The sequence below is a fragment of the Hesperophylax consimilis genome, chromosome 22 (genome assembly GCF_061612785.1).
Source record: "Hesperophylax consimilis isolate HC1 chromosome 22, BYU_Hcon_1.0, whole genome shotgun sequence".
In the NCBI taxonomy this organism is placed as follows: Eukaryota; Metazoa; Arthropoda; class Insecta; order Trichoptera; family Limnephilidae; genus Hesperophylax; species Hesperophylax consimilis.
This window is the reverse complement of record NC_142857.1, coordinates 18,097,797-18,125,588: the sequence shown is the minus strand read 5'-3', so window position 1 is coordinate 18,125,588 and position 27,792 is coordinate 18,097,797. Positions and strand designations below refer to the sequence as shown.

Genomic DNA, 27,792 nt, shown 5'->3' with positions numbered 1-27,792 from the left:
CATTTCTAATATTAATATACCTAACAGTAGTTCAGGATAAAAGGCTTATTATCATTATATATATTATATTAAAAAAGTCAAATTATTAAAAAAAAGATCATTTGCGAAAGAATAATAAAAGTTATCATTGATATTAATTTATGAGGTATGTTATTATAGCCTTCTTGTAACACACCACTATTTCAGCGAAGTGTGTATTAGTGCCTTATTATTTATTGCTAAACAGCATGCAATCTAGGTAAGTACAAGCAAATATCTAAATGATTCATTCCTGATATTGTTGCAACTAAATAGAATCTTTGCTCGAGTATTTCTAGTTGGTATATGAAAGGTAATTAAGCTAAGAAAATCAGGGCTGTCTATAAAACTATTAACAAATTTTAAAATGAAAATATGTTGATATTTGTTGAACTTACTTTCGGCACTTATATTTAATGTTAAAACAAATAAACTTATATAGCAAAATTTCAGTTGTAGGTAAGTATAGTAAATGAACTTAAACAATGAAACTGTTTTTTTCTTTCTATATAGCACCCTGTATTAATATGTTCGTCTCCCTACCCCCTCTGCCGAACCTGTTTCTTGTACGATCCCTCAGAAGAATGTGTGTATTAGTGCCTTATTATTTATTGTTCTGTCATGAGCAAGCCACGCTGGCAACTGTCGACATTCCAAGGGCATACCTTCCATAAATAAAAACACATATCTCATAGCCAACCCACTTATCGAAGGACCCTCAATATAGAATTCTTTGTGATAGCACATGTTGCAAGTTGCAACTCACTTTGTTAAAAACCACACTACAATGAGTTTTGTAACTTAAAAAAAGTTTATCAAATTTAATACCTAATTTTATTACTAAGTTCTGCGAGTATTTTAGTTTTTATTATTGTGACAGCTGTTTCGGCGTTCAATTTCAATTTCAAACTATGGTTACTCCACATCGAGCCAACTCATTTATACGATTTAACCGTATTATTTTATTTAACCGTACCTTATTTTTATTTGAGTAATTTTTTAAAGTGATTTGTTAAGATTTTCACGGTAAAAGCTATGCGCTACGCGCATTTTACATCTAGGTACCAGGCGCGGTTCATCCATACATGCTGTGGATGCTACACATCCCTTGCATTTTAGAGTAAAATGATTTGGACTTCTAGCTGTAAACAGCAATACCGCAATTTAAATATTTTAATATTTCTACAGCGACCTTAATGTGATTTTTTTACAAAAACAGCGCTGAAAAATATCATACAAATATTATTGTCCCGTTTCTGTATACGCACAACACACACACTATACAAACAGCGCGGGGGTGAGTCTAAATACACATACATTCTCAAATACTGTGAAACGCGTAAAACACACTGCGGTGTGGAAGCGATCTGTAAACCGTATCCAAGAATGCCAGAACGTACGTTCTTTCCGCGCATGCGCACTGAGACGCGCAAGCTAATATTTTCGATACTTTATACGATATTAATGACAGCATCCAACGTACAAAAACCGTCTTTAATGCTCATGTGTATAATGCACAGAATCGTATACTCTATTACTAATCCATTGGATTGTATGCGCGCGCTGCTTTGACAGTTTGCTTTGAGCTCGAATACTGAAGTCGAATTCGTATTGAATATTATTAACCTGCGATTTAAATAAATAAAAATCAATACCCAAAATAATATGGATACTCCGCCAACGTGTTCCAAATGATAATAGTGAATTGTGTGGTTGTATTATTGAATCATTAATGCGAAAAAGTTTTGTGTCTCGGCCATTTGCGGAAAAAATTGAGTTATGGAGCTTAATGAATTTATGGAGATAATTTTAGACGGTACCTAATTGTATCTTGTTCGTGGGCTAGCGTCTAGATGTGCATATTTGATATCAAGTACGTAGTAAGTACGAGTATAAACATTTGATGTACAGCATCCCTTCTACAAAAAATCACCGACCGCCACTGATAGGTACCTACCTACTTTTTAAAATACTTATCTAATATTTTCCGAAGAACCTCAATAGACTCCCTAAACAAAATATCACCAGATTATTTTCAATATATCCCATAGATGCCGCATTGTTGCGTTATTAAGAAATATCTCTATCGGATGGCGATGTTCATTTTTCTTTCTGCGACAAAAACACGTCTTCTTTGTCTGCAAAACAGACAGACAAATCGAAGGACATTTTCTTCGTCGGGATTATTATAGATTGCCCACCTGAAATATGAAGGGCATCTTTGGTATGTCTGGGGGTGAATTGTTTTGGCAGGAAATATTTCAATCATGGGGTGTATTATAGCAATATTGCTATAGGAAAAGTTGTATTGAATACAGGAATATAATATGAATCAAAAGAGAAAATATTTAAATCAGCTCTCATTACGAATATTAGTGCCATACCAGTACCGTTAGCACCATAAAATAAATAAGAAAACTAGATGTGTATTCCATACAAATTTTGAATGGATACAATTGACGGTCTCCGTGGTCGAGGGGTAAGGCTCTCGACTAGCAAGCCGAAGGCCGCGGGTTCAAATCAAGCGTGCGCAAGTTAATTTAATTTTATAAATTTGTGTTATTTCACATTTAATTAATTTGAAATAAAATATAATAAACTTGCGGCACGTTCCAGAGTGAAAGATACTCTCAGTATCGCCCTGGTGTAATACCACAATTTAGAATTGAAACGTTGTTCGATATGGCTTTTGCCGTGTTTGGTGACCAGATCTGAATAGGCAGGTACTTCCTTATCTCCTTCCCCTCCCCACTTACTTCAGCCTCGTAACATACCCCGATTTGGGATTCTATAGGTTCTCTGGCTTCAGACGGTTGGGAGCAGTTGGGGCTCTTGTTGCGGCATTCACATTTTAAAAAAATGTGCCCCTTACCTTTTGGTTCTAGACCATTTTAAAGTCTCTCTTAAGCTCCAGTCTCTCTTTAATTCGACTCAAATAATAAAGTAATAGAATAAAGTCAAACATTTAAGACGGGTTGTGTCACAGAATTTGAACAATCCATCAAATTTCAAAGCTAATTTTCAAGTTCTGTGAAAGTTCTATTTAAATTATTTCAGTTATTTGATCCTGGCCATTAAGTACCAATAAATTAGAATCCATTAAGTTTATGCACGTAACCTTATGTACAAATATGTCTATGAGGGTGTTTGAGTATGTTGTGTACTTTTGAGTGTATGTATGTGCATAAGTATGTTACGTGCATTATATTTATCCGTCGGTGTATTTAATGGCTTTTTTGTAGTAATATTAGCCTTCTAATGTTGTAATGTTATTTTTCTACTGTTGTAATGTTATTCTTCTAATTTTGTAATTTTATCCTTCTAATGTTGTAATTTATTTATTTATTGGACAATTTGTATAGCGCCGCTTTTGTAAGATATCACCTCAGGGGCGCTTTACAGTTGATGCAGGTATTACAAAAATATAAATATTACAAAAATAAAGTGAAAAATGAATTAGAGGAACAGGTGACACGAAGATAGAAGATGGAGACTCTGCAGCAAAAATCCTAGGTGGTGAAGAAACTGGACCAGCTGCTGCAGCGAAAGAGTCCACCGCGTCCACCAACAGTGCGAGCACGAGGTTCGTCATCCGTCCAGGTATGTGTCATTCTTATTAATGTAATGTTATTCTTCTACTTTTGTAATGTTACTATTCCAATGTTGAATTGTTATTCTTCTACTGTTGCAATGTTATTCTTCTATTTCTATGTTCTATGCTGTGTTTTTGTTTAGTTATATTTGTGCTTAAGTGTTATAATTATTGTTGTGAAATTGACCTGCTGACAAACTACTTTGGCAGTTTTGCGAGTGTTTATAATGAAGAATAAAAAATAAATCAATTGAATTAAAAAATCATTTCAATGGATTAAAATAAGATTTTTATTGTGTGTTAGGTATAATAAAAGCATTTCTACAATATTAACCAAGAAATCCGTATGCGATTCAAACGTTCTAGACTCCTGATTCAAGAATTGCGATATGAAACAAGAACGTAGTGACAATATCCGTCCCAAAGCCCGAATGATGAATAACAACATGAATAACACCAATGAATATCATTGTCACTTTATCAAATTCCCTAATCCCGGGATACATTTTAGAATGATTAATAAATTTATGAAATACCCTCCCTTCTCCCCACCCCCACGGAATATCGTGGATATAAAATTTACATAATCTAATTAAAAGATACCGATTTTATTATAAGGGTGCGAGGAGTAACGGCCCTAGGTGATATTGCAGAGCCTTGTTCCCACCCCTATCGGTCGGTGGGCAAACATGTCTTATGCATGAAACGTCGGCAGGAGACCAATGTGTCATTAATTAACATCCCTTGAAGATGGGAATTATTCATCAGAAGGGTTTTTTTACTCAGCCCTTTGATGTTATTAATTTAACGATTTTTGTCAGTCTAGGAAAGTACCTAGTACCTACCTTCTACATATTATTATTCAAAATAATAAAGAACACAAGAAACGCGATGTGGGCATGGACCGACCGGAAACAAATTTAAAATTCGATTTTTCAGTACAAATTCAAAAAATGGAATGGAATGGCTATGTACAATGTCAGACAGTGTATGAAAGACATAGTACGCAATGCTGTCTCGATCTAATAGTAAAAAGGGATTAAGCTAATGGCTACATTGATATTCATTTAAATCTACCTTTGAAGGAAGTGTGCGTACTCTCAAATAATATTATTATACCCTCCGAGAGCAAATTAATGTCATTTTTTTTTACAAAATTACGAGAAGAATTTAATATTCAGAATCGAAACCTTGCTTTAAATGCCTATGCCATGTTTAACAAATAAATCAGGATAAGTGGTTTCCTCTTCTTCGTATTTCTCCTCTATTTCTTTTTTCTTTTGTCGCACTTCATCCACCAATGTTTTAAAATCAGTTTACGAGATGTACTGAAAAAATCCATATAAATTTTCAGAAAAAGGAAACCTAGATTTATAAAATTTTGTTAAATACAACAATTCTCTAATTTATATTCCTGCAAAACGACGACGAAGTAAACAACAATTTTCGTTTCGCGATAGAATACTTTATTTTTAGTGAAATAATAATTCTTCTACATTATCAAACGAATTAAGGCGTTAAAATTAAATTTCGAACAGTTTTTTTTTTTAATAAGGTGCCAGAAAATTAGTCTTATGCGGTAAGAACTAGGAATTAGGTAATAAATAATATTTAAGAATAATTTATATCGTAACATTTTTAGTACAATGGCGTTTAGTAGTTTGTGAACCGACGTAATGTTTCTGTCAGTTGAGTTTTGGAACAATATTCCCGATCCCGCAACAAGTTGAACCGCGCGAACTTCAGTCCGATCGGTACGTCAAAGTCAAACGCGTTTATAAACATAACAACGTGAAATCATGACTTCCCGCGCGAATGTTTTTAACCTAAACGAGCATAAAATGTTCGAAGCTATTAAAAAGGGTCTTCCTGAAGATATCACCAAGACCCAAAATATCATAGACTGTAAAGATGATGTGCTTTTTGTGTGGAATTCGGCTGAGAATTGCGTATTGACGTTGAACATCAAGACGTACGAAATAGAAGAAAATGTGGAATATCAGGTATGTATACACCAATTTGATGATTTAAACTGTCTTTATTGTGTATTTTCATCCTGATTTTAAACGTTTCCTTAGGTTCTTGAAAATATTTCACAGTTTTTAAGCACAACTGTCAAAAATATGTTGTGAGGTTATGTATCGTCAAATATCGCTTGAAAACCGGTATAAAATTGTGAAATATGTTAGTAATGATTTTAAAATATTTTGATGCTGTATCCTTATCATTATAACATTAAATCTGCTAACAGATACAGAAGCTTTTAACTCTGTTGTTAGGTGATGTTGTCTTTGATCTTTATAAGAAGTTGTTGAAAGGAATTACAAAATAAACAACACAAACAGTTCACAATGGAACGCCAATAGTTCAAATTTATGTTCCTAAACTGTTCCTCATTCTTACTAAAAAATTATTCATACCCACATAATATTATAAAGATTTAAGTATTATAGCTACACTCTTGTTGATAGTCTAATTTAATAAGCCTTTGTTACCCATTTAAAACTCAAGTATTTACTTATAAGAGTGAAGTTGGACCGTTCTAAACCAGTATTAATTAATGTAAAGCACCGTGTTGCCAATTTATCGTCAGTTCCCTTTGTACTCTTTTTGTGCAATAAATATTTTTTTAAATTTGAATTGCCATAATATTTTATATTTAACTCCTTTATATTAACCAACTAAAGATACATTTTTGTTGTTTGTTTTTGGGGTGTTATGCCGTGTTGCGAAGATGTTCGAATCTACCGGATCTGCCCTGATGATGGACACTGGAACGCTGTCCGAAACGTCGGCTAAAGAAGGAGTTAGCGCAACACGGCATAACACCCCAAAAACAAACAACAAAAATGCTTTTGGCCGTGAAAATCTAAAAACTTACCTAACTAAAGATACAATTGTTTTTTTTACTGCCTTATCTCCTTTTGCCCTTTATTTGTTTGATATAACATATTTCTGCAAACGGTGCCAAACAACTTTTTAAAAGCTACACACTTATCGGATTTTTCATAACCTACGGTGATTTTCTTGAATTGGATTTTTTTTAGTTTTTTTTTTTAAATCATTGACTGTTCCTACTAGTGATGGGTCGTTCATGAACGTGCCGCACATTCGAGCTAGCTCTTTTTGATGAGCCGTATTCGTACGACTCCTGGTAAACCGTACCACGGCTCAATTGAAAGGTAACTTCTATTACATACTCAGAGACGTGAACAACGTCTGACATCTGGACTTGGACACATGTAGCTACACCTACTAACAACCTAGCATCTTCTTTTTCATGTGGTACTGGTACCAGCAGTACGATCTTTCATACGCTGAGGAGCTGGGAGCTGTATCAGGCGAGCACAGTTTGCCCATTCCTCAGCACAGGGCTACCGTTCAATTGAGCTGTTGTTCAATTGAGTCGATACTTTGAGTTGTATGAAAATATTGAGCTAGTACCGTGATTCCCGCTCTTATTAAAATGACCCGTTGCTAGTTCCTACATAAATTCTTAAGAACATTATATGATTATGGCATTCTTATTGTATCAATATGTTGCATTTTTAACTGAAAATTGAGTGTGTTTCTGTATTACTTATTAATAATGGATTGGGAGGCGGGAAGACTGAAAAGTGTGTTGACAGAATGGTGAATGCAGCTAATACAGTTGACAAGAGGATTGAATGCAGACGAGGGAAGGTTAGGCAGTCCATAATGATTATCTAAACAGTGATGTGTGGCAATGAGGCGTGTAATTGACATAAGAAAGTAAATCGAATGAAGTAGACATTATATCTTTGTAAATTGTTTTAACCACCTGAGTTCCAATTGAGATTGTTAAAAAGTACGCTCATTTCACTAGGAACGTTCATCAGACGAATAAAATTGGTGTGTCAGATGATAATTTTATTTGCAAGTATATAGAAGATATCCAGGATATCCAGATATAGGACATCCAGGAAGGCATGCAATGATTAAGTCAATCAATTGCTTATCGTAGCCAATTGTGTGTAGAATTGGAAGAACCAAACAAATATGATAAATATATATAAAAGCTGGGATGGAATATTAGTTTAAAAAAATTAATATAGTATTCATACTATATTTATAGTAAAGTTCAGGGTAAGAACAATAAATAAGAACTTGAGGGTATACTTAAAAGAATTCATAATCTGCTCTTTCATAGATGGCGCTAATTTAATTATATTAGGAAAAAACACTTTTTACTAGTTATGCTTTCAAATATGTAGATGAATTATTTGTTCAGTTCAATTAATTATTTGTTTGCGCCCATACATAGGCAATATGAAAATGAATAAATAGTTTTGTCGGTTTAAAAACTCAATTCTTTCAAGAAAGAAATACAAAAACATTATTGTATCGGTGATTCAATCCAATAATGTTTTTGTACGCCTTTTTTGAAAGCATTGAGTTTGTGTACGGTCAAAACTATGTATTCATATTCATATTGCATAAGTACGGAAGCATCCAACTAATTCATCTTAATATTTTAAAGTATGACTTGCAAAAAGTGTTTTTTCCTGATATAATTAAATTTCCTCCATCTACATAAGAGCAGATCACGAATTCTTTTAAGTATACCCAAAGTTCCTGTGAACCTGTTATGAACACTTGGTTTTCTACTAATTATATTGATGTTATCTTTGCTCGGTGACATTAAAAACTTTAATAAGCTATGATGATCATATAGCTTTATAATAAATAAATCAATAAAATTATCTTCATCCTTTTATGTGGCAGTCCATACTTAATGTGACCATACGTCCCGTTTTGAATTTCCAATAGTCGACATTTTTGCTACAATGATCTTCATTTTTTGATGTGGCGGTCCATGCTTAATGCGACTATACGTCGCGTTTTCAATTTCCAATAGTCAGCGTTTTTGCTATAAAATGATCTTCGTCCTTTGATGTGGCGGTCCATACTTAATGTGACCATACGTCCCGTTTTGAACTTCCAATAGCCAACGTTTTTGCTGTTAAATGATCTTCATCCTTTAATGTGGCGGTCCATACTTAATGTGACTATACGTCCCGTTTTGAACTTCCAATAGCCAGCGTTTTTGCTATAAAATGATCTTCATCCTTTGATGCAGCGGTCCATACTAATGTGACCATACGTCCTGTCTTGAACTTCCAATAGCCAGTGTTTTTGAGATAAAACTGCGTTATTATGTTAATTTACGTGCCAGCTCTTTGCAAATAAATATGTGTGGTCTTGTTGACTATTTATTAATATTAATTCTGTGGACAACATTGGTCTTGTTGACTATTTATTTATACTAACTCGGCGAACAACATTGGTCTTGTTGACTATTTATTTATACTAACTCGGCGAACAACATTGGTCTTGTTGACTATTTATTTATACTAACTCGGCGAACAACATTGGTCTTGTTGACTATTTATTTATACTAACTCGGCGAACAACATTGGTCTTGTTGACTATTTCCATGTCTTTGTCATTTTAGTCTTGACCTTTACGTTGGTACCCCGGCCTTTTCTGGTCGCTCCCAGCGTGCGAAAATATACCGTGAATTTAAAGACTTCTAGTTTATTTACCTTTGTCCGAGTGAACTATGACATGCTTCTATTCCATGCGTTTAACGACCTTTGTGCTAGAGTGGTAAGCTCCTTGACTCTGGACTCTGAGGTCGGTCATCTTAAACCTGATATAAACAAATCTACTAAAATTTGATACATCTGGCTAATGTCACAATTTGTTAAAATATGTATTTGTCTAAAAATATCGAATAAGTTATATTAAAAATACTACTTTCGGTTGTGATTGTATAACTTTGATTTGCTTTGAATTTAAGTGTCATTTTCCAAATTGGAACCAATTGTGTGAACAATTCAGACAAGTAAGTGCCAAAATTATTTTATTTTAAATAATGAATTAATTATTCTGTATTTGAAATGTGTATTTCTTATGTTTAAATTTTTGACAGACTTCGTAATTTTTAAGTTTACTAATGGTATTCATTTGACAGGTAAATTTCTGATCGTCTATAAAATTGACAATGTTTGTTTTGAAAGAAAATTGATTTTTTTAATACATACTTTCTGCTTCAGAAATCCTAAAATTATAATATCCCGTGATTTTTCGCGTGTTTGCGCTGTGTATGCGTTCGCGTTTGTTTATATTAAAAACTTAATATATTCGCACCTCGTTCCGGAGTGGAAGAAACTTTCAGTTTCGCCATTCAAAATTGGAATGACTTTATCTATGTTTAGTGACCAGATCTTCTGGATAGTCAGATATTTCCCAACCTTTCTATACTCCTTTATCTACTCATTTACAGCGATTTCCAGATGAGTATGCCATAGTTCAGCTGGCTCCGGGCAGGGAGAATATTGTAAGGTATAAAAAAAATTGTTTCTGACTAGCTAATACAATTAGTGTCCTTCACCTATAAAAAGATTAATTTCAATGATTGTTCAGAATAGGAAGATTATTTCAGTAAAGCGCTAGAAAACTACAATTAAAAACTTAAAGGTGGTTTGTGATTGCTTTAGCTATGTTTTGCAACTAGACTTCTCTCCCATTTCTTCCGCCTCAAAGCTTTCCCCAATTATTGGGGGAGTCATAATCCTATTTGTTTTCTCACTACATAATCGAAAAAGGAACAAATTTTTTTATGTTCTTTTTTTAAATGTGACTTTGCTTCGTTCTCCTTCCCGCGCTTATTAGCCCCGGTTTCCCGCTTTAATTCCCGCCTGACAGCGGTTGTCTCCGAGGCCTGTAATTGGCTGTCGTCGACCAGCCGCCATCTTGGAGTTAAATACGAATGATTTATATTAAGAAAGACGGTAGATGGCGCCATCTCACTTTTTCTGATGCAGGCCGCAATGATGGAAATACCATGGGTTTTCAATTAATTTTTAAGCTAAAAAAAATATATTATTTTTCGCCATAATGTTTATGAAGACGGGCTTCGTAATAAATGAATTCACATAGATTTCAAATAAACCTAAAATATTATTATATTTTCGAAGGAAGCAAACACTTTTGGGTGTGACATTATATATTAAATGAAATAACACACATTGTAATACACCAGTTTTTATTTGAATTAATAATGACAGCCAACCGGGTTTTGCTTATCTCAAGCTTCGTCAGGGTTTATTATATTAACTAAAGATAATTACATACAGAGACCTACACATATATTCAAAAATAAAACAACGAGTGAAAGAAATACAATTAGAAACGAATGCATATATTCCATCCTCTCTAATATTCTTATCTCTATCTATTCTATTTCCATCTCTTTCTGTCACCAATAAGGTATTAAAAATATTTTTCAAATGCTAAATGTTATTTCATAGAATTATTTTCAATTTTTCGGGAGCGTTTACCGTAATTTTTTTATTGCAAACTGAAAGCGTGGTATTCTCCTTTTCTAACACTGTTTTATCGCCGTAATATAAAATGAGATAACATAACTATTATGAGACCATGTCGGGCTGAGATATGTATCTCCCAAAAAGACTACGGTTGTTTGTTGTCTGTTTAGAATGTCTTCCAGAATTGCCCTAAGGTTTAAGTCGGTTCCTCATTGCTGAAGATCGTGACCGTCACTCCAATGTCCATGATGGACACGGCTCCTCCGCTACTCGTGGTTCTGCGCTGCGTGGAAAGCCAGGGACACTGACACCGACGTATCGGACGCCAGTGATACTTGGTCACTCCATTGGTGACGTTCCTCTGCTTTTCCTGCCAAACATTTTTTGCCTATGAGTTTCTCCAACTTGGAGTTCTCATTTTAGCAAGCAACGTGTCCGAAGTATATTAAAATACGCTGTAGGCAGACAGTTGAAAGTATATTAAAGTACGCTGTAGGCAGACAGTTGAAAGTATATTAAAGTACGCTGTAGGCTTTTTTGTTATTTGTTTTTGGGGTGTTATGCCGTGTTGCGCTAACTCCTTCTTTAGCCAACGTTTCGTAGTACGTTACGCTGCGCTGTTACGCTGTAGGCATACAGTTGAAAGTATATTAAAGTACGCTGTAGGCATACAGTTGAAAGTATATTAAAGTACGCTGTTGGCAGACAGTTGAAAGTATATTAAAATACGCTGTAGGCAGACAGTTGAAAGTATATTAAAGTACGCTGTAGGCAGACAGTTGAAAGTATATTAAAGTACGCTGTAGGCAGACAGTTGAAAGCTTGTTGTGGATGTATAGATCTTCCCGAATGGAAACATTTGTGTGTCTGTCTCTGTGGAATACTGAGAATTTTTCTCCAGCATCACATTTCAAAATGTACATATTCTTCTTATTTCGTATGGTGGGGAGTCAGAGGGGAACATCTAAGTCTGTGATTCAGTCTAGAGCCTCGGGCGTCGCCTTGTGAACCCTATCAATCCCGCCGGGGAATGAATGGAGCGGGCGTTCGTTGACCACATGTTCAAGGACCCACCTATGCATCATGTGGGCACAGCGGCTGTGGGAGGACCTATCAATGGTGGACCAGAGTTTTCGAGGCAGTGAGAATCCAGGCTGTTTATTAATGAAAAAAAAATTTTATGAACTGCTTTGACAGATTAGCGGGTATTTATATAGAAGAATAAAAATTTACATAAACTCGTGCGGTATTCACATAAAAAATAGTGAAAGATCCTCTTAGTTACGTCCTAGTGAGAAACCACAATTTTAAATGTCTCCAGTTATATTCTTTGACCTGATAAGCCTCCCGTTACCTCTTCATTTTCTTCTTCCGCCTACAGGTTCGTTCCAAATTGGTGATATGTTGCATTAGCATGTTTTATCTCCGGATGAGGAACAAGGTCAGTGCTTAGTATACAACGAGCATCAAGATGACATTCCTTTTATTTAAAAATTTTTTTACTATAGGAACGTCTTAAGACCACGGCCCCAAGCTTTATCGCCTCCTTTCACCGGTAAACGGAGATATTAAATGCATAAAATTAAGTCGCCTCTTAGGTCCTCCCGTCTAACACCTTTCAAACCGGCAAAGTCGCATTAAACATATAAATTTGTGAATACCGTACAAGAGTATCAACTGCTCCCAACCGCCTGGGACCAGTGGAACTATGCTATCCCCAATTGGGATATGTTATGAGGCTGCGTGTAGTGGGGAAGTGAAGGAGATGAGAGAAATTAATACATACCCATAGATGTTTGTAATTTGAACGCAGACTTGCTCCACCCGTTCTTGGTACTGGCCCTCATCCTTATATTTCCAATGTTTCGTGCCGTGAGTCAGGGCATGACTTTATATCTGAATCCTTTTTATCGTTGCTCCATCTATGCTGTTGTCTTTCTGGTAGAACCCTTTTTCTTTCTGGTCCCCAGTTTAGCACGGTATTACACCAATATTTTTTTATGCTACGTAAATTTTATTATAAATACGGGCAGATGGTTCTATGACAGCAACAATACAGGGGATTATTTGTAGCGGAATGATAAAGGGGAAAGCTTCTGAGTTTTGTACCCGGGTTCAAACATAAATTATATCCAGTCATAAATTTTTTTTGCGCTGGTTATATTAAAACTTATTAAATATCTCGTAAGCAAGACAAGTTATATTTATTTTGCGACGAAACTCCACAATATCCTTCCCCCTGATAGGAAGCGAATAGAAAATTTTAATGATTACAAATCAAGTATCAAAATCTGGCTGAAAGAGATTAATGAAAAAACTCTGAACAAAACATTAATAATAAATAAAAACAGAAATGAATAACTTTAGTCCACCTCAGTACAGGTCACCCTAGTGAGGAATAAGAAATACAACTTACTATACATATATTTAACATCATATTTTGTATGTACAATGTTTAAATAGTCGCTAAAATATAGAAAATAAAAACCTAAATATTTAGAAATTTTAATTAATGTTGCCTTTTTTAAGGCTGAACGGGTTGAATTGTAATTCGAATGAATTATTGCAAAAACGTCTTGAAATATGCAACCGTTGCCAAATGCAATTTAAATGGGAATTAATTAATTTTCTTCGCCCGTCGTGCACATCTACTGTCTACGAAGTAGAAAACAACAATTTGACTTATTTTATAGGCAACATTATCATTATTATCAAACATACTAATTTCGGTTGTCGGTCGGTCTGTTTGTAATTGTATTGTTTTGACGCGTCATTTTCAAAATTGGAACTGATTGTGTTAAGAATTCAGACATAATTTGAAAATTATTTTTTTTAAATGTTAAACTAATGTTCATAAGACAAGGTTTTATGCATGGAATAAAGGATAACAAATAATTATAAGCAATAATTAGTCAACAAAAATTAAGTTGGTTGTTTACAGGTGAAAAAAATATTATTAGCAGTAATTTTTGATTGAGGTAGGTACAAGTACATATTGAATTATTTGGCGGGTTGGAAATAAGCCGACATAGCTCAGTGGTTCCGACTGTTCAGAGCACCTGACCGAACATCAGAAGGTACGGGTTCAATTCCCGTTGGCGGCATTTATTTTTACTCGGGAGATATTTTCAATTTGTATTGATATTTCAGGCTACTAATTATTGCTTATAATTTAATAACTTACATAACTTATTAAGAAAAAATATTCACGAAAAATTTTGACACTGAAGAGTTGCTGATGTAAACATTTTTTTCTTATCATTCTGCGATTATTATACTTGTTCTGGTGTGTTCTTTACATAAACTTTCACCCTCTCAAATCTCACATTTATAATATATCTCGTAATTTTGCATGGGTACGCCCTATTAACATTAATAAATACAGTAGGTACGTATGGTAAAAACGAAAATCATTTAAGGATTTAGGGAAATGGAACATTTCAAAACAGATATTAAATCACAACCAATAATTATTATTAACAAAAAAACCCGTTTTGACTCTTTATCATTACAGCTACTTTTTATATTGATTTTCAACGTAAATTTTGGCTTTTTTTAATGTTTCGTTTTTGCTTTTTTATTTTATTGTATTTTTTCCAATTGTTTCATGGCGTTGCAGAACCCCAGCATGTAGCCTGGAATTACAACTATTATTATTATTACCATTTTATGAACCTGACAAATTAAAAATTAATAAATTTGTTATTTCAATTAAAAAAAATCAATGGTCATTACACGGGAAAATCTTTCCAGGTTTCCTAAAACAATGGATGCATTCAAATATTTCTTTTATATTTTTTTATTATTCTTTGATATCTTCCTTTTAAATATGATAAATTGTTGTATTGCACGACAACTGCATATCTTCTGAAATAATTTGTTATTATGTAATCACTTTTGTTTTTTTCTGTGCCCACCTTTCCCCTCTCTTGTGTACCACTGTATAACAAATTTCTTGATATTCAACTTAACCTCAACTTCCTGACCCTTAAGACAAATACCCCAGATTTCTTCCAAATTTACAACGGACAACTTTATTCGACCATTCGTTAGCGTAAACTTTATTAATCCAGGGGGCTCCATCGCCCTCCGCCCCATGCCCCCGCCCTTCAGACCCTGCGTAGTTTAGGGCCCCCGTCCGCTATTACTCTGCTCCGGCCGATCGTACGTCTTGAGCCCGAAGAGAGGACCCTACACTGTACACTTACTTGGAGGCGCGGTCAAAACCGCACTACACACCTAAGAATTAGAACATGTCCTTAAATATCTTATATATAGGGTGGTTTAATTTAATGTGATAGTTTAAAAGATTTGGGCAGGAAAATTTAAAAAAAACGAAAAAAAACACTTGATAATTTATTTCGAATGGTTTTCTCTTTGCTTTTATTTCTGTTTTCTTTTTTTCTATTTTAGTGTATTATGGGTATACTTATATAGAATTCATAATCTGCTCTTTTATAGATGGCGCTAATTTAATTTAACCCCTCCAGCGTTTTAGGGTCATATATGACCGGGTCCTTATTTTATAAAAGTATTTTTTATCTTTTTTATTCGAAAATTTGTAATTTTTTTCATATTTCGCTTCGCTATCGTAACAAACGGTTTAACTTTAAAAAATATGTATTTCTTATTTTTTATTATATGAACCAGATAAAAGTGAAGTTAGTTTTCTTACAAATTCCCCAAAAAAAACGAATGTGTTTTCGAAATATCGAGTTCTCTCAATTTTTCTACGGTTGAAGTAAACATGTGGTTAGCGTTTTTGACAGCGTTTTTCACGTTCGATATTATATTTTATTATCTAAAAAAAATTAGGTTTATGTTAAATGCATACACCGGAAAGATAATTTTGTCTAGTTTCTAAAACAGTATTTGTAACTGTTTTAGAAACTTTTTTGCATAACATGAGTTTCCTAGAACAGGCATCTATCTATCTATCTACCATGTTAGGTTATGTTTGTTTACTGGGCTGTAATATATTCACGCCTGTATTGCAGCTTGTCCTCGACACATGCATTATACTTATCAATATATATGTATATTTTAAATATATCAATGTTTGCATTTGGCTTAATTCTGCATAATTTTGTTTTTAAAGTATTTAAATATGAATATAGATTTTAAATATTTAAAAAAATATATTTCATAGATACCATTACTACCGTGGTAAACAAAAACACCGTGTCTTCCTTGAAAGTCTCAAGGAATACACTTTGTTTTTGGTTACCGCGGCAGTATATTGAAAAAACAAATTGTATTTTTATTTTTGTTATTTTTACATCTTAATCACTCTTTGATTATTTTATGTTAAATTATAAAAGTTTTCGATTTTTAAACAAGTGTGTTATTTTATGTAAAAATAATCGCTTTAAACATAAATGTTATAATCAACTATCTTATAATCCAATTTATTTTTATTTTTATAGCAATGACTAATTAATTCCCTTTTATTATAATATTTTTGTCTATATGTACTTATTTGTCTATACTTATCTATTTTTAAATTCGTTAATTATTATTATCCTGACGAAGAAGCCATTGGTTTCGAAACATGTAGATTATTATTAATTAAAAGTGGTGTAAAAAAAGTGTTTCATTTATATATAATCAAAACGACGCCACAAAGTAATGTTACAACTATTGAAGAAGAAAAAAAATATAACCAAAAGGAATGAAGACATGGAACAATAATATAATTTATTAAACCATCCTGTATGTTATTCTAAAGACCATCCCTTCCGTTCTCAAGAAGACTTAGTGCGAAACACATGTTAAGGGCTGTTTATGCCTTAACAGCACCCTGTGAACGGTATTCCAATTTCTGTTGCGTAACTTAACTGCCTGCTCCTTCGGGCTGTCGTAAGTTACTCGACCCAACAAGACTGCGTTATTTTACTCGAAAATGTACGTGCATAAGTTGACGGAAGAATGTTGCTTGAAATGTATTATTATTTCTACATTGGAGCCTCGAAACACTCGTCAAAATCATAACATTAAAGTTACATATATCGTAAACTATGCTATATATGATTTCACACGTTTCGGATTACACGGAGAATAATGAACACGGCCTTTTTTATCAAGATACTGTTAAAAATGTGACTTCATGATCATTTCCCAGTAAAATATTAGTCATTCAGAATATATCTGAACACGTGTTCATGCAGGTGCCCTTGTCCGAATAAATATAATGGACAAGATGCGAAATTATTATTATTTTGAAGAACGCGCGTTCCGACTTCCTCGTAACATATTCGTGCTTTGCTGATGATTTGCTATGAAATTTTTCAATTCATTCGTTATAGGCCTCCCGTTCCATTTTTAATAAGAATACGAATAATTTGACTAGATTTTTAATAAATTAACTATATTAATATTAGTAAGTTTTCTCCGTGTACAACTCAAACAAAAACAAATGAAAAAAATAATAAACAAAAAGAATATTAAAAATATTTAAATGAGTATCTAAAAAACAAAAGAAAAAATAAACAAACCATAAGAACATTGAAAATATTAATATGAGTATCTTAAAACCAAAAGAAAAATAAATAAACAATAAGAACATCGAGAATATTAAAATGAGTATCTTAAAAACTAAAACAAATAAATAAATAATAAGAACATTGAACATTATAAACTAAAGTATCATAAAAAGAAATTAACAAAAATAACATTTAAAACATTAAAATGAGTATCTTAAAAACAAAATACAAATTAAGTTCATCGAAAATATTAAAATGAGTATCTTAAAAACAAAAGAAAAATAAATAAACAATAAGAACATTGAAACTATTAAAATGAGTGTGTTAACAATAAGATCACTGAAAACATTAAAAACACTAAAATTAGTATTTTAAAAACAAAAGAAAAATAAATAAACAATAAGAATATTATAAGTACAATAAGAAAACATTAAAATGAGTATCTATATTTTTTGCATCATGATTCAACAATTTTGATTTTATATGTTTTCAATGTACAATTGAATATGTGTACATCTCGTAGGGTGTTTAATGTTTTGTAGATTACAATGTGGTATACTGAATACATTATTCTATCTGGCGCAGCGTTTGGGGCAACGAAATGCATACCTTTCTAACAAATATGATGAATTCAACAAGACGTTTAACAATTTTGTATACGAATCAGTGATTTTTCTACATTTGTCTGCACAATTTGATTCCGTTGCTATACAGCAACGGAACCAAATTGATAATTAATAAATATATGGTTTTTGTCTAACTCTCTATTTTTTATTGTGATTGAAATCATTCATATCATTTTATTTGAAGAGTTTATGAAGACAGTAAAATTATTTTTTCGATATCTCCAAAAATGACGAAATTATGAACCTTCAAAATGAACGTGGGTTGAACTAAACTTATGCAATGGTGTCTCGTGATATCACTTGAGACACGTTTGTCCAATTCATAATTCGAATGTCAGTGCTGTACCTCCAATATTCATTTTATCGAACAATACATGCTTCATAAAAGGACCAGATCCTAGACGAACCAAGAAACTACTCGATATGGACAACTCGCTGAGTGAACTGGTAGTACTACTAACGGGACACTGCCATCTTAGGAGACACATGCAGATATTGGGAGTGGAAAACACCAATAGATGCAGGAAATGTGAAGAGGATGAAGAGACTCCAATTCACCTATGGTGCCAATGTCCTGCCCTGGTGGGAACTAGGCTCAGATACCTGGGGAGACATACAGTAGAATCAGAAGACATAGCCACATACCCAATAACAACCCTGGTGAACTTTATTAAAAGGTCTGGGTTGTTGTTAAAGGATTGAGGTAAAATGGGATATAGCACAATGGGCCTTTGGCCTAAGTGCTCACGGGAACTTCGTGTAAACCGTCTCCGCCCTTAAAAAAAAGACATGCTTAGATACAACGATTGAAGTTTTGTGATTGAACTAGGAAGTATGTTAGTGAGGTGTGCGTAAAGATAGATTGGATAGCTGATGATGCTTGGTTTTGGTATTTTTGCGTTTTCTATAGCCGTTTCAAATCTGTATCTTGGTTTGACACTAAGACGTTGAAATGTTCAATACTTTTTACACTGGATTATGTTTTTCACCTTCTTAAAATAAAGTGACGATTATGTTTATACTATTCTATGCGCACGGTTAACACCCATGCTCGATCGATTTGCAAACCTATTATTTGCAAATACTTTTTGGATCCATCAAAACCGCAATCATTGTCAAACTTTCCTTACAACCAACAGATGCGTGGTTTCAAACTTATTCCTCAGTTAACCGAAACATCTATCCCTTCCATTTTGAAGACAAAGGGGGGGGGGGGTATTTGCGGTTAACACTTTGCGGTCCTGTTCGACACTTCCGACCCGAAGGGGTTAATCAATTCACCCTGTACAAGGTGGTTCCGTCTGCCACTGCTGACTACAACAGGGATACTAAACCTTGCTAAGGTTACAGTAACACTATTATGAGATATTTTAACCTAGCATTCTTACTGAAATATCTAGTTGTACGTTCTTATCCTACATTGTGTATCTACTTTATATTTAATGTGCACAACAAATGTTTTTTTAATTTTGGATTTGCAACTAATCTTATATATTTATTTATATAAATACACACCGTTTTATAACATTTTTATATTTTCCGATTTTATGTCCGGGTTAAATCTTCCCCATAGGAAAAACTAAACCCTTCCACACACTTTTCCACAAATGATCATCTAGTCAATCAACATTATGCAAGTGCATTATATAAGCAAAATAAATACTAAACAATTCAAGAACAACACGTCAACTCACCAGAGGTCAAATGGGAAAATAATTCACCGACTCCAGATATTTTCATATCAGAGGGTTCGGCTCGGTAGAACTCCTAACAGGGCCTATAAATCCTACTGATCCCTCAGCATAAATATTTAAAAAATCTTTCGTTATCCTACATGTATTTAAAATGACTGATTTTTGCATTTTTATATATAAATTTTTTGATAGATCTAAGACGCCTAAATTTTTAATGAGAGAGCTAGGTATAATGCCAGTAGCCGAAATAACGAATGATAATATTTTTATAGTCTGAGAATGCCAAATTCTTTTTATCTCATTTCCTAAATCTGTGTATTTTCTTATTTTTTCATTAACAGATTTTTGAATAAAATTATTATATATTATATTATATTAATTATTATATAGAATTATTATTATAACGTATGTGACGGATAAGTGAGAAGAATTCAAAATTAAAAGGTAGAAAAAAAACTGAAAGGCATATTCTAACGACGGCGACAGTCAATCGAATAATTTTTAGACCACATTATACTAAATTAAATTGTAATGAAGATTAAAAAATAAAATAAATACAGTAATGCTGTCCAAAACGTTGGCTAAAGAAGGAGGTAGCACAACATGGCATAATACCCTAAAGAAACCACTATAATGCTTTTGGTCGTGAAAATCTCAAATAATAACTTAGTTTAAAATTTGATTTAATGTCCCGTCACGCTCGCAGCCGAAAGTTTCACGCTCCCATCGCTACACAAACAGGTGTATTTTGCATTGATTGCTTAAAGTTTAATGGGTATTAATGTAGTTTCGGGACGAGAGGTGTTTGCCCGTAGGAACAGTGATTCGACAATGTAAATAGTGACAGTTAAACAGTGCTGTGAACAGACTGCTCTGGGAAGGTGTGCGCTGTTTCGGTTGTTCAATTCCGTCCTCTGTTCAAACTGAGTTGAACACTATTCAATATTGCATTATTTTGAGGCCGAACTTTTGATTACGTCTTACCAGATGCAAATGTTATGTCGTCTATCATCGTGTAATCAAGCTTTTTTATATTATCTCAACACAGGAGGCGACGCGTTTTCCCTCATAGTCTATTTCTATTTCAAATGTTATGTCGTCTGTCATCGTGTAATCAAGCTTTTTTTATATTATCTCAACACAGGAGGCCACGCGTTTTCCCTCATAGTCTATTTCTTATTTGTCTAATTCTCAATTAGATAAATAAGAAATAGAAATGTTATGTCGTCTATCATCGTGAAATCAAGCTTTTTTATATTATCTCAACACAGGAGGCTACGCGTTTTCCCTCATAGTCTATTTCTTATTTGTCTAGTTGAGAATATCAGTAAGTGAACCTTGGTTTTGAATTTGAAAAGCAAAAACCGGTAAGTCCTCCCGTAGCGTAGCGTTGTATTTGAGAAGCAAAAAGCCGGTACGTCTTCCCTTAGCTTAGTATTGCATTGCATTTGAGAAGCAAAAGCCGATAGGTTTTCCCGTAGCTTAGCATTGTACATTGTATGCAATAATCGGTCGCACACACGTCCTGTTCTCATGTGGCAAATATTGGGCACACTTGTGTTGTTCTGTTGTGAATTGATTTGCCGGCTTTCATGTTTCTTCCCTCTTTCGTGTCAAGGTGTCTGCAAGACACAGGTTCACTGCTTCCCCAAAAATACCCTTCACACAGCATCCCAAAAGATTGCCTAGGTCCTGAGCTAACCCTCGGAATATTTTTTGTGGAGTATTATGCACGATATCCGGAAACTCAAATTACAAGGAGGAACTAGCGTCATTGATCCCTTCGGCACCGGTGCGTAGTCGGGATACACGCCAAACGCGTGCCCAACATTTGTACGCAGTTGACACTTGTCACATGAGAACGGGTCGCTTCTACGATTCGTTCGTAAGTTCAACAGCTCGGCTGTGGAACGAACTGCCGGCCTCTGTGTTTCCTCCCTCCTACAACATGGGACTCTTCAAGACCCATGTTCACTCCTTCCTCTCCACAAAAAGACCCTCCACACAGCATCCCCAAAGATGACATAGGCCCTGAGGGAAATTATTTTCTTCAGGGCCTCCTGTGTGGAGTTAATATAAAAAAAAACAAAAAAACAAGCGAGAAACTGGTGATCTACGTCATATTTGGAGTTGATTTCGTTGTATAACATTTTTGATCTGAGCTTTCGTTTTTGAGTATATCGACTTTGAAAAAATCAGTCAGAGTGGGGTTAATATCGAATCGTAGACCTGGCATAAAAAGTGTTTTAACCCTTTAGTTGGAAAAAAAATACAATATGCTGTTTGTTGGGTTCCCTATGTGACGTAGATTCGCCAGTTTCCCGCCTGTACTACAAATTTCCAGATACCGTTTATTTTTAATAATAATAATTTGATAATTCTTATAACGCCTTTTTGCGAATAATCATCTCAAGGGCGTTCTCGAAACTATACGCAAACGCATTTACACAACGATAATTAATTAACCAATACCTCGTTTATTCCCAATAGTTTTCTCAGTTCCCCTTAGCCTTAGACACTACAAATACCGCGGTTAGACCCATCTCCCCCTACGTCCAATCTGTCCATCACTGATTGAGAATAATTTAAATCTATTGTCTGTTGTGGTCATTCCAAATACAGTCACAGAGTATTTTAATGGTGCTTATGTATATTGATAGTGTTTATTGCCTCTTGGAATTTTGCTTTATCCTCATTTTACTCCTAGAAGACCAATCATATTTTTATACTAAATTTTTGTCAACTTAACTAACACTGCTATCGACCCTCACAAAATACATTTTCCATTTGCGAAGATTTCAAACTTGTATACGTAATATTTTTCTAAACAACTTTAAGTAAAGGATAAAAAATGAAACATTTTTGTAGTTTATGGTGAGTTTGACAAAATGACGTATAATAATTAGGTCCCAATGGCCGAGTAGTTACAGGCGTTGTCCCGTTAAGATAAAGGTCCTGGGTTCGATTGAGACCGTTAGCTTTTTATTTTTCTATGTCTTGTTCTGTTTCAAGTTTCGTTTAGGTTTATTATTATTATTTTTTTTAATGATATTCTGTAATATTTATTTATTACTAATTGTGAATGTGTATTACTGTTCGGCATTGTGAATTTCACTTTTATTTTTTTATGATTGGCTGACGGCAACGGCAAAGACAATTGATATATGCTCACATGTGATCTATGGTTATGTTCAAGGTTGTTATTTTTATGATTGGCTGATGGCAACGGCAAAGACAAATGATAGATGCTCACATGTGATCTATGGTTATGTTAATGGTTGTTATTTTTATGATTGGCTGATGGCAACGGCAAATACAAATGATAGATGCTCACATGTGATCTATGGTTATGTTCAAGGTTGTTATTTTTATGATTGGCTGATGGCAACGGTAAAGACAAATGATAGATGCTCACGTGTGATCTATGGTTATGTTCAAGGTTGCTATTTTTATGATTGGCTGATGGCAACGGCAAAGACAAATGATAGTTGCTCACATGTGATCTATGGTTATTTTCAAGGTTGCTATTTTTATAATTGGCTGACGGCAACGGCAAAGGCAAATGACAGATGCTCACATGTGATCTATGGTTATCTTAAAGGTTGCTATTTTTATAATTGGCTGACGGCAACGGCAAAGGCAAATGACATGCTCTCGTGTGATCTATATGATCATGGATATGTTCAAGATTGCTATTTTTTTACGATTTATTACAGTCCCACAATGTTATTATCTAATGACAACTATTCGCCTATATTCTCTGGTGACCGGATAAATCATCAAAATGATAATTCATCACATCTTTAAAAAGTTATATAAAGTCATGGAAAGTGATGGAACAAAAACTTTACTAACTGGGTTAAGTAGGTAAGGTTATGTTAGGTTAAAAAAAAATTTTCATCGTTTTTAATGACTTTATATCACTTTTTAAAAGTGTGTTGAATAGTCACTGTGTTGAGTTATCATGGAACCATATTCTCTATACTTTCTTCTATCTTTTTAATTTTGTTGAGTGTTTGTATTTCTATTTTATTTAAAATGTCTATTTTTTCATCCAGTTTAATTTTCGTTATGATTTAAATACGTTTTTTTTTCTTCTGCATTTATTATTCTTGTTATATTGTAATATACGACTGCCATGATACGCGCATAAGCCGAGTATGGCAGTCGAGATAATAATGCAAACGAATCATAATATGAAATTTATATGAAATAATAATAAAAATGCGAATTGCTGCCGATTCTTTGAAAAGTTTAATTTCAGTTAATGATAAATTAAAAATAATTCATAACCTGCTCTTTCATAGATGGCGCTTATTTAATTATTTTTGTAACTAACATATTTTGCAAGTCATGCTTTAAAATATTAAGGTTAAACGCAACGCTCGTTGTATTCTACGTGTTCACAGATGGCGTTAATTAATTAATTTTGTTTAAATACGCTTTTGCAAGGTATTGCTTTACAATATTAAGACAAATCATTTGTTTGCGCCCGTATATACACAATATGAATATGAATCAATAGTTTTGTTCGTTTAAAGACTTAATTCTTTCGAGAAAGGCACACAAATACAATATTTTACCGATGATTCAATCCAATATTGTATTTGTATGCCTTTCTCGATAGAATTGAGTTTTTATATGGACAAAACTATTTATTCATATTCATATTGCGTATATGAGGGCGCAAACAAATAATTTGTCTTAATACTGTAAAGCAATACCTTGAAAAGCGTATTTAAACAAAATTAATTAATTAACGCCATCTGTGAACACGTAGAATACAACGAGCGTTGCGTTTAACCTTAAGAGGAATTATTTGTTTACGCCCGTAAATAGGCAATGTGAATATGAATAAATAGTTTCGTCCGAATTCAAACTCAATTCCTTCAAGAAAGGCATACAAAAACAATATGGGATTGAATCATCGATACAATATTAAATTTGTGTGCCTTTCTTAAAAGAATTGTGTTTTACAAGAATGTTAACCATATTATGTGTATACTGGCGCAAACTAATAATTTGTCTTAATATTTTAAAGCATAATTCATGAAAAGTGTATGCTAATGAAATAATTAAATTAACGTCATATTAAATAACTGCTAAGAAAAATACGATTTCTATCTTTGGGGGCAATACGTCTGTTTAGAAACATACTATTATTATAATGGATTCAGATGATGATTATATCGGCATTTTTTAAAAACATTTTCCAGTTGTTATTCTCGCCCTCCGCTTTCGATGTTTTCCATACAAACGGATGCGGGATAAGAGTGCCCGCGCGATGAGGGCCTCAATGACATGTCGGCCCGCCGCGCCGTTGGTTGGGGTGTACGTAGTCCTAGTCCCTGCGTAGCCCGCTGCGGAGGGCCCATTCACGGCTCGAGGGCATCAATTAATACGCCGGATTAATGACGATGATAATTAAATACCCCGACGCGATACTGTACGCGGGAAACACTCAATTCTGGACTTTCTCGCAGTGCGCGACGTTGGAGAGTTTTGCTGATTTTTCACGTGTTCAATTGAATATATATTTATTTTTTTAATCCATGTTAGAGCAATCACGATGAGTTACAAAACTCATTTTGGGATTGAAAGAATTTACAATACATAGGTGGTAGTTAATATGTACAATTTTACATTAGTATGTTTCACAAATTCAATATCAAAATTATAAGTTTCACATACAAAACAATAAAAATAGAAAAGGGGAGGTAAAGTAGAACAAGTAAGCACAAAGCCAAGGTAGAAATTTACTAAAAGGTACTTATCCACTAAGTGTATGGTAAAAATAAATTATGCTTGATTAGTATTGATTACAAATGCCGAGGTTATCCGTTTTCAAAATACATGTATTATAATTTAAATAATTTATTTTTCTATAAAATAGTATTTTTTAGTTCTTTTATGTTATTTTTTTATTATTTCATGTATGATTCATACTTGCATACTTATGTTTCTATAAAATAGTATTTTTTAGTTCTTTTATGTTATCTTTATTATTATTTCATGTATAACTACCACAACACGGGCATTAGCCTAGTATGGTAGTTAAAAAAATGTAACATGTAAACATTTATTAAATAATAAAAAAATAAAAAATAAAATGTAAATTATTTTATAATAATGCTCGTATTTACAAAGTGGCATCCAGTGGCTTTTTGAGTGCTGAATTTTAACTTATATAATTATAATTTTTATACACTCCATAGTAAAAACATCGTTCTTTTCATATTGTGTAAAATCCCAGTGGCGTCCACTCCCATTTCCTCGTACCATATATCGTTGATGCAGCGCAGCAATTAAATCATTTTGCAAATGCACTCGTATTTGTAAAGATTGTTACATGTTCGCGTTCAAGGGGGCAGTGGGGTGGCTGGGTTGGGGTGGGTGGGGAGGGGTGGCACACTCATTTATCCCGATATAATTTCACCTGGAAACTCTGAAGAACGGAGCGTGAGAGTCTCAAATTGTGGGAGTGTGTTCGAAGATGAACGAATGATGCATTGGAGGATGCAGAACACATTATAAAAATTGGTTAAATATTATAATGTACTAGTTTCGGTTGCGTGTCTGTGATTGTATCCCTCGTTTAATAAACTCAGGTTTGTTTAGAATTTGAGTGTCATTTTCATAATTGGAACTGATTGTGCGGAGAATTTAGGTAAGCGTCAAATTACCTACCTACAATATAATATTTTAACAAAAATTATTTTATTTATTATTTTCACAAATGGAACTAATGTGTCAAGAATTCGGATAAGCTAAAAAATATCTACAATAATAAAAAAAATCCAGAAAATGCTTTGAAATGTGTGTTTTCTTTTGTTTAAATTTATTGAAGTTAATCTTGACTAGTAAAGTCAGATTTCCTGATTTTTCAAAGTCCAGAGATTTTTAGCTATCATGCAAAAAATTATCAATCCTACAATTATAATATCCCGTGATTTTTCACGGGTCTGCGCTAGTTATGTGATACGGTGGTGGTTTCGGAATGGGTGCTGTGTCAATTGCTCAGTTTGATTGACCTGAAATGATTTGTCATCTTTCAAAAAGATGATTGATGCATACACATTTGAAAAAAATCACAATTTTTACCTACTACGAATTGGGATGGCGGAATAATAGTCAAAGGGCTTTAATTAACACAATTTTTGTATTATATTTATGTTTTATTGTTTGGGAAACAGCTGATAAGGAAGAAACACTGGACAAACGTTTGCACTGTTATAGTCCTGTCTTCTCGCTATCTCATGCTGTCTCTTTTATTGTAGACGTTTAATATATGATTATTTTATATATATGTTCACCCTGTATTCTTATTTTTATTTCGTTCAAATTTATCCCAAACTTCTCTCCCAAAACTTTACGAGGTCTTAAAACTTACGTCATTGAACATTTTGTCGTACACCTGCAATTATTTTAATTATTTCAAAGACGTGGCAATACTAGAGTGCAGTCGTTATTTTCAAATTTAGAATCCCCCCAGTTCCAAGTTCAAAAGAACAATGCATCGCTTGAGGAAGGCAGATTCGAATTATGCAACAATTTAAATCTTTTGTTCGAAACAAATCAACTCTACAGATCGACTCTTAACTTTTAGTCAGTGGCGTCACTAGTGTAGTGTTGTTGCTGTGGATATAAAAATATCTATGAATTAAATTAATATGTTATCGTACGTTAGGTACCTACTTTCTCCTTTGGGTTTCTGTGTAAATTACACGATGCGGCAAAACAGACAGTGCAGTTTTGATGATGACTCCAGGAGCGATTGATGATGGTGATTTCTGAAGTTTTCGGCCACATTTTTGCACATCTCAACGAGTATAGCAGCGATTTCCTACCGAATTCGATCATTGAGTTCTTCCAAGGTCTGAGGCTGATAAGACGCCTCCCATGTTCCTACCTCCACCATACGGGATTTACCGTGTCTGTTTTGCTGCACCCTGTAGGTATGTCTGTGGAAAAATACTCGGTGGCAATTATCCCGAACTGGAGCCATTTCTAAAATGGCTGCTTTCG

At 33.7% G+C, this 27,792-nt stretch overlaps 1 protein-coding gene across 1 annotated transcript in view; it reads left to right on the top strand.

The window, feature by feature from the left end:
• The first annotated feature begins 5,345 nt into the window (after positions 1–5,345).
• mbo (Nuclear pore complex protein Nup88) overlaps positions 5,346–27,792 on the top strand; it is a 298,324-nt gene continuing 275,877 nt past the window's right edge. The window contains exon 1 of the mRNA XM_089645063.1: positions 5,346–5,613. Coding sequence (XP_089501189.1) covers positions 5,410–5,613 — 204 coding nt within the window. The 5' untranslated portion in view covers positions 5,346–5,409. The remainder of the gene's footprint in view (positions 5,614–27,792) is intronic.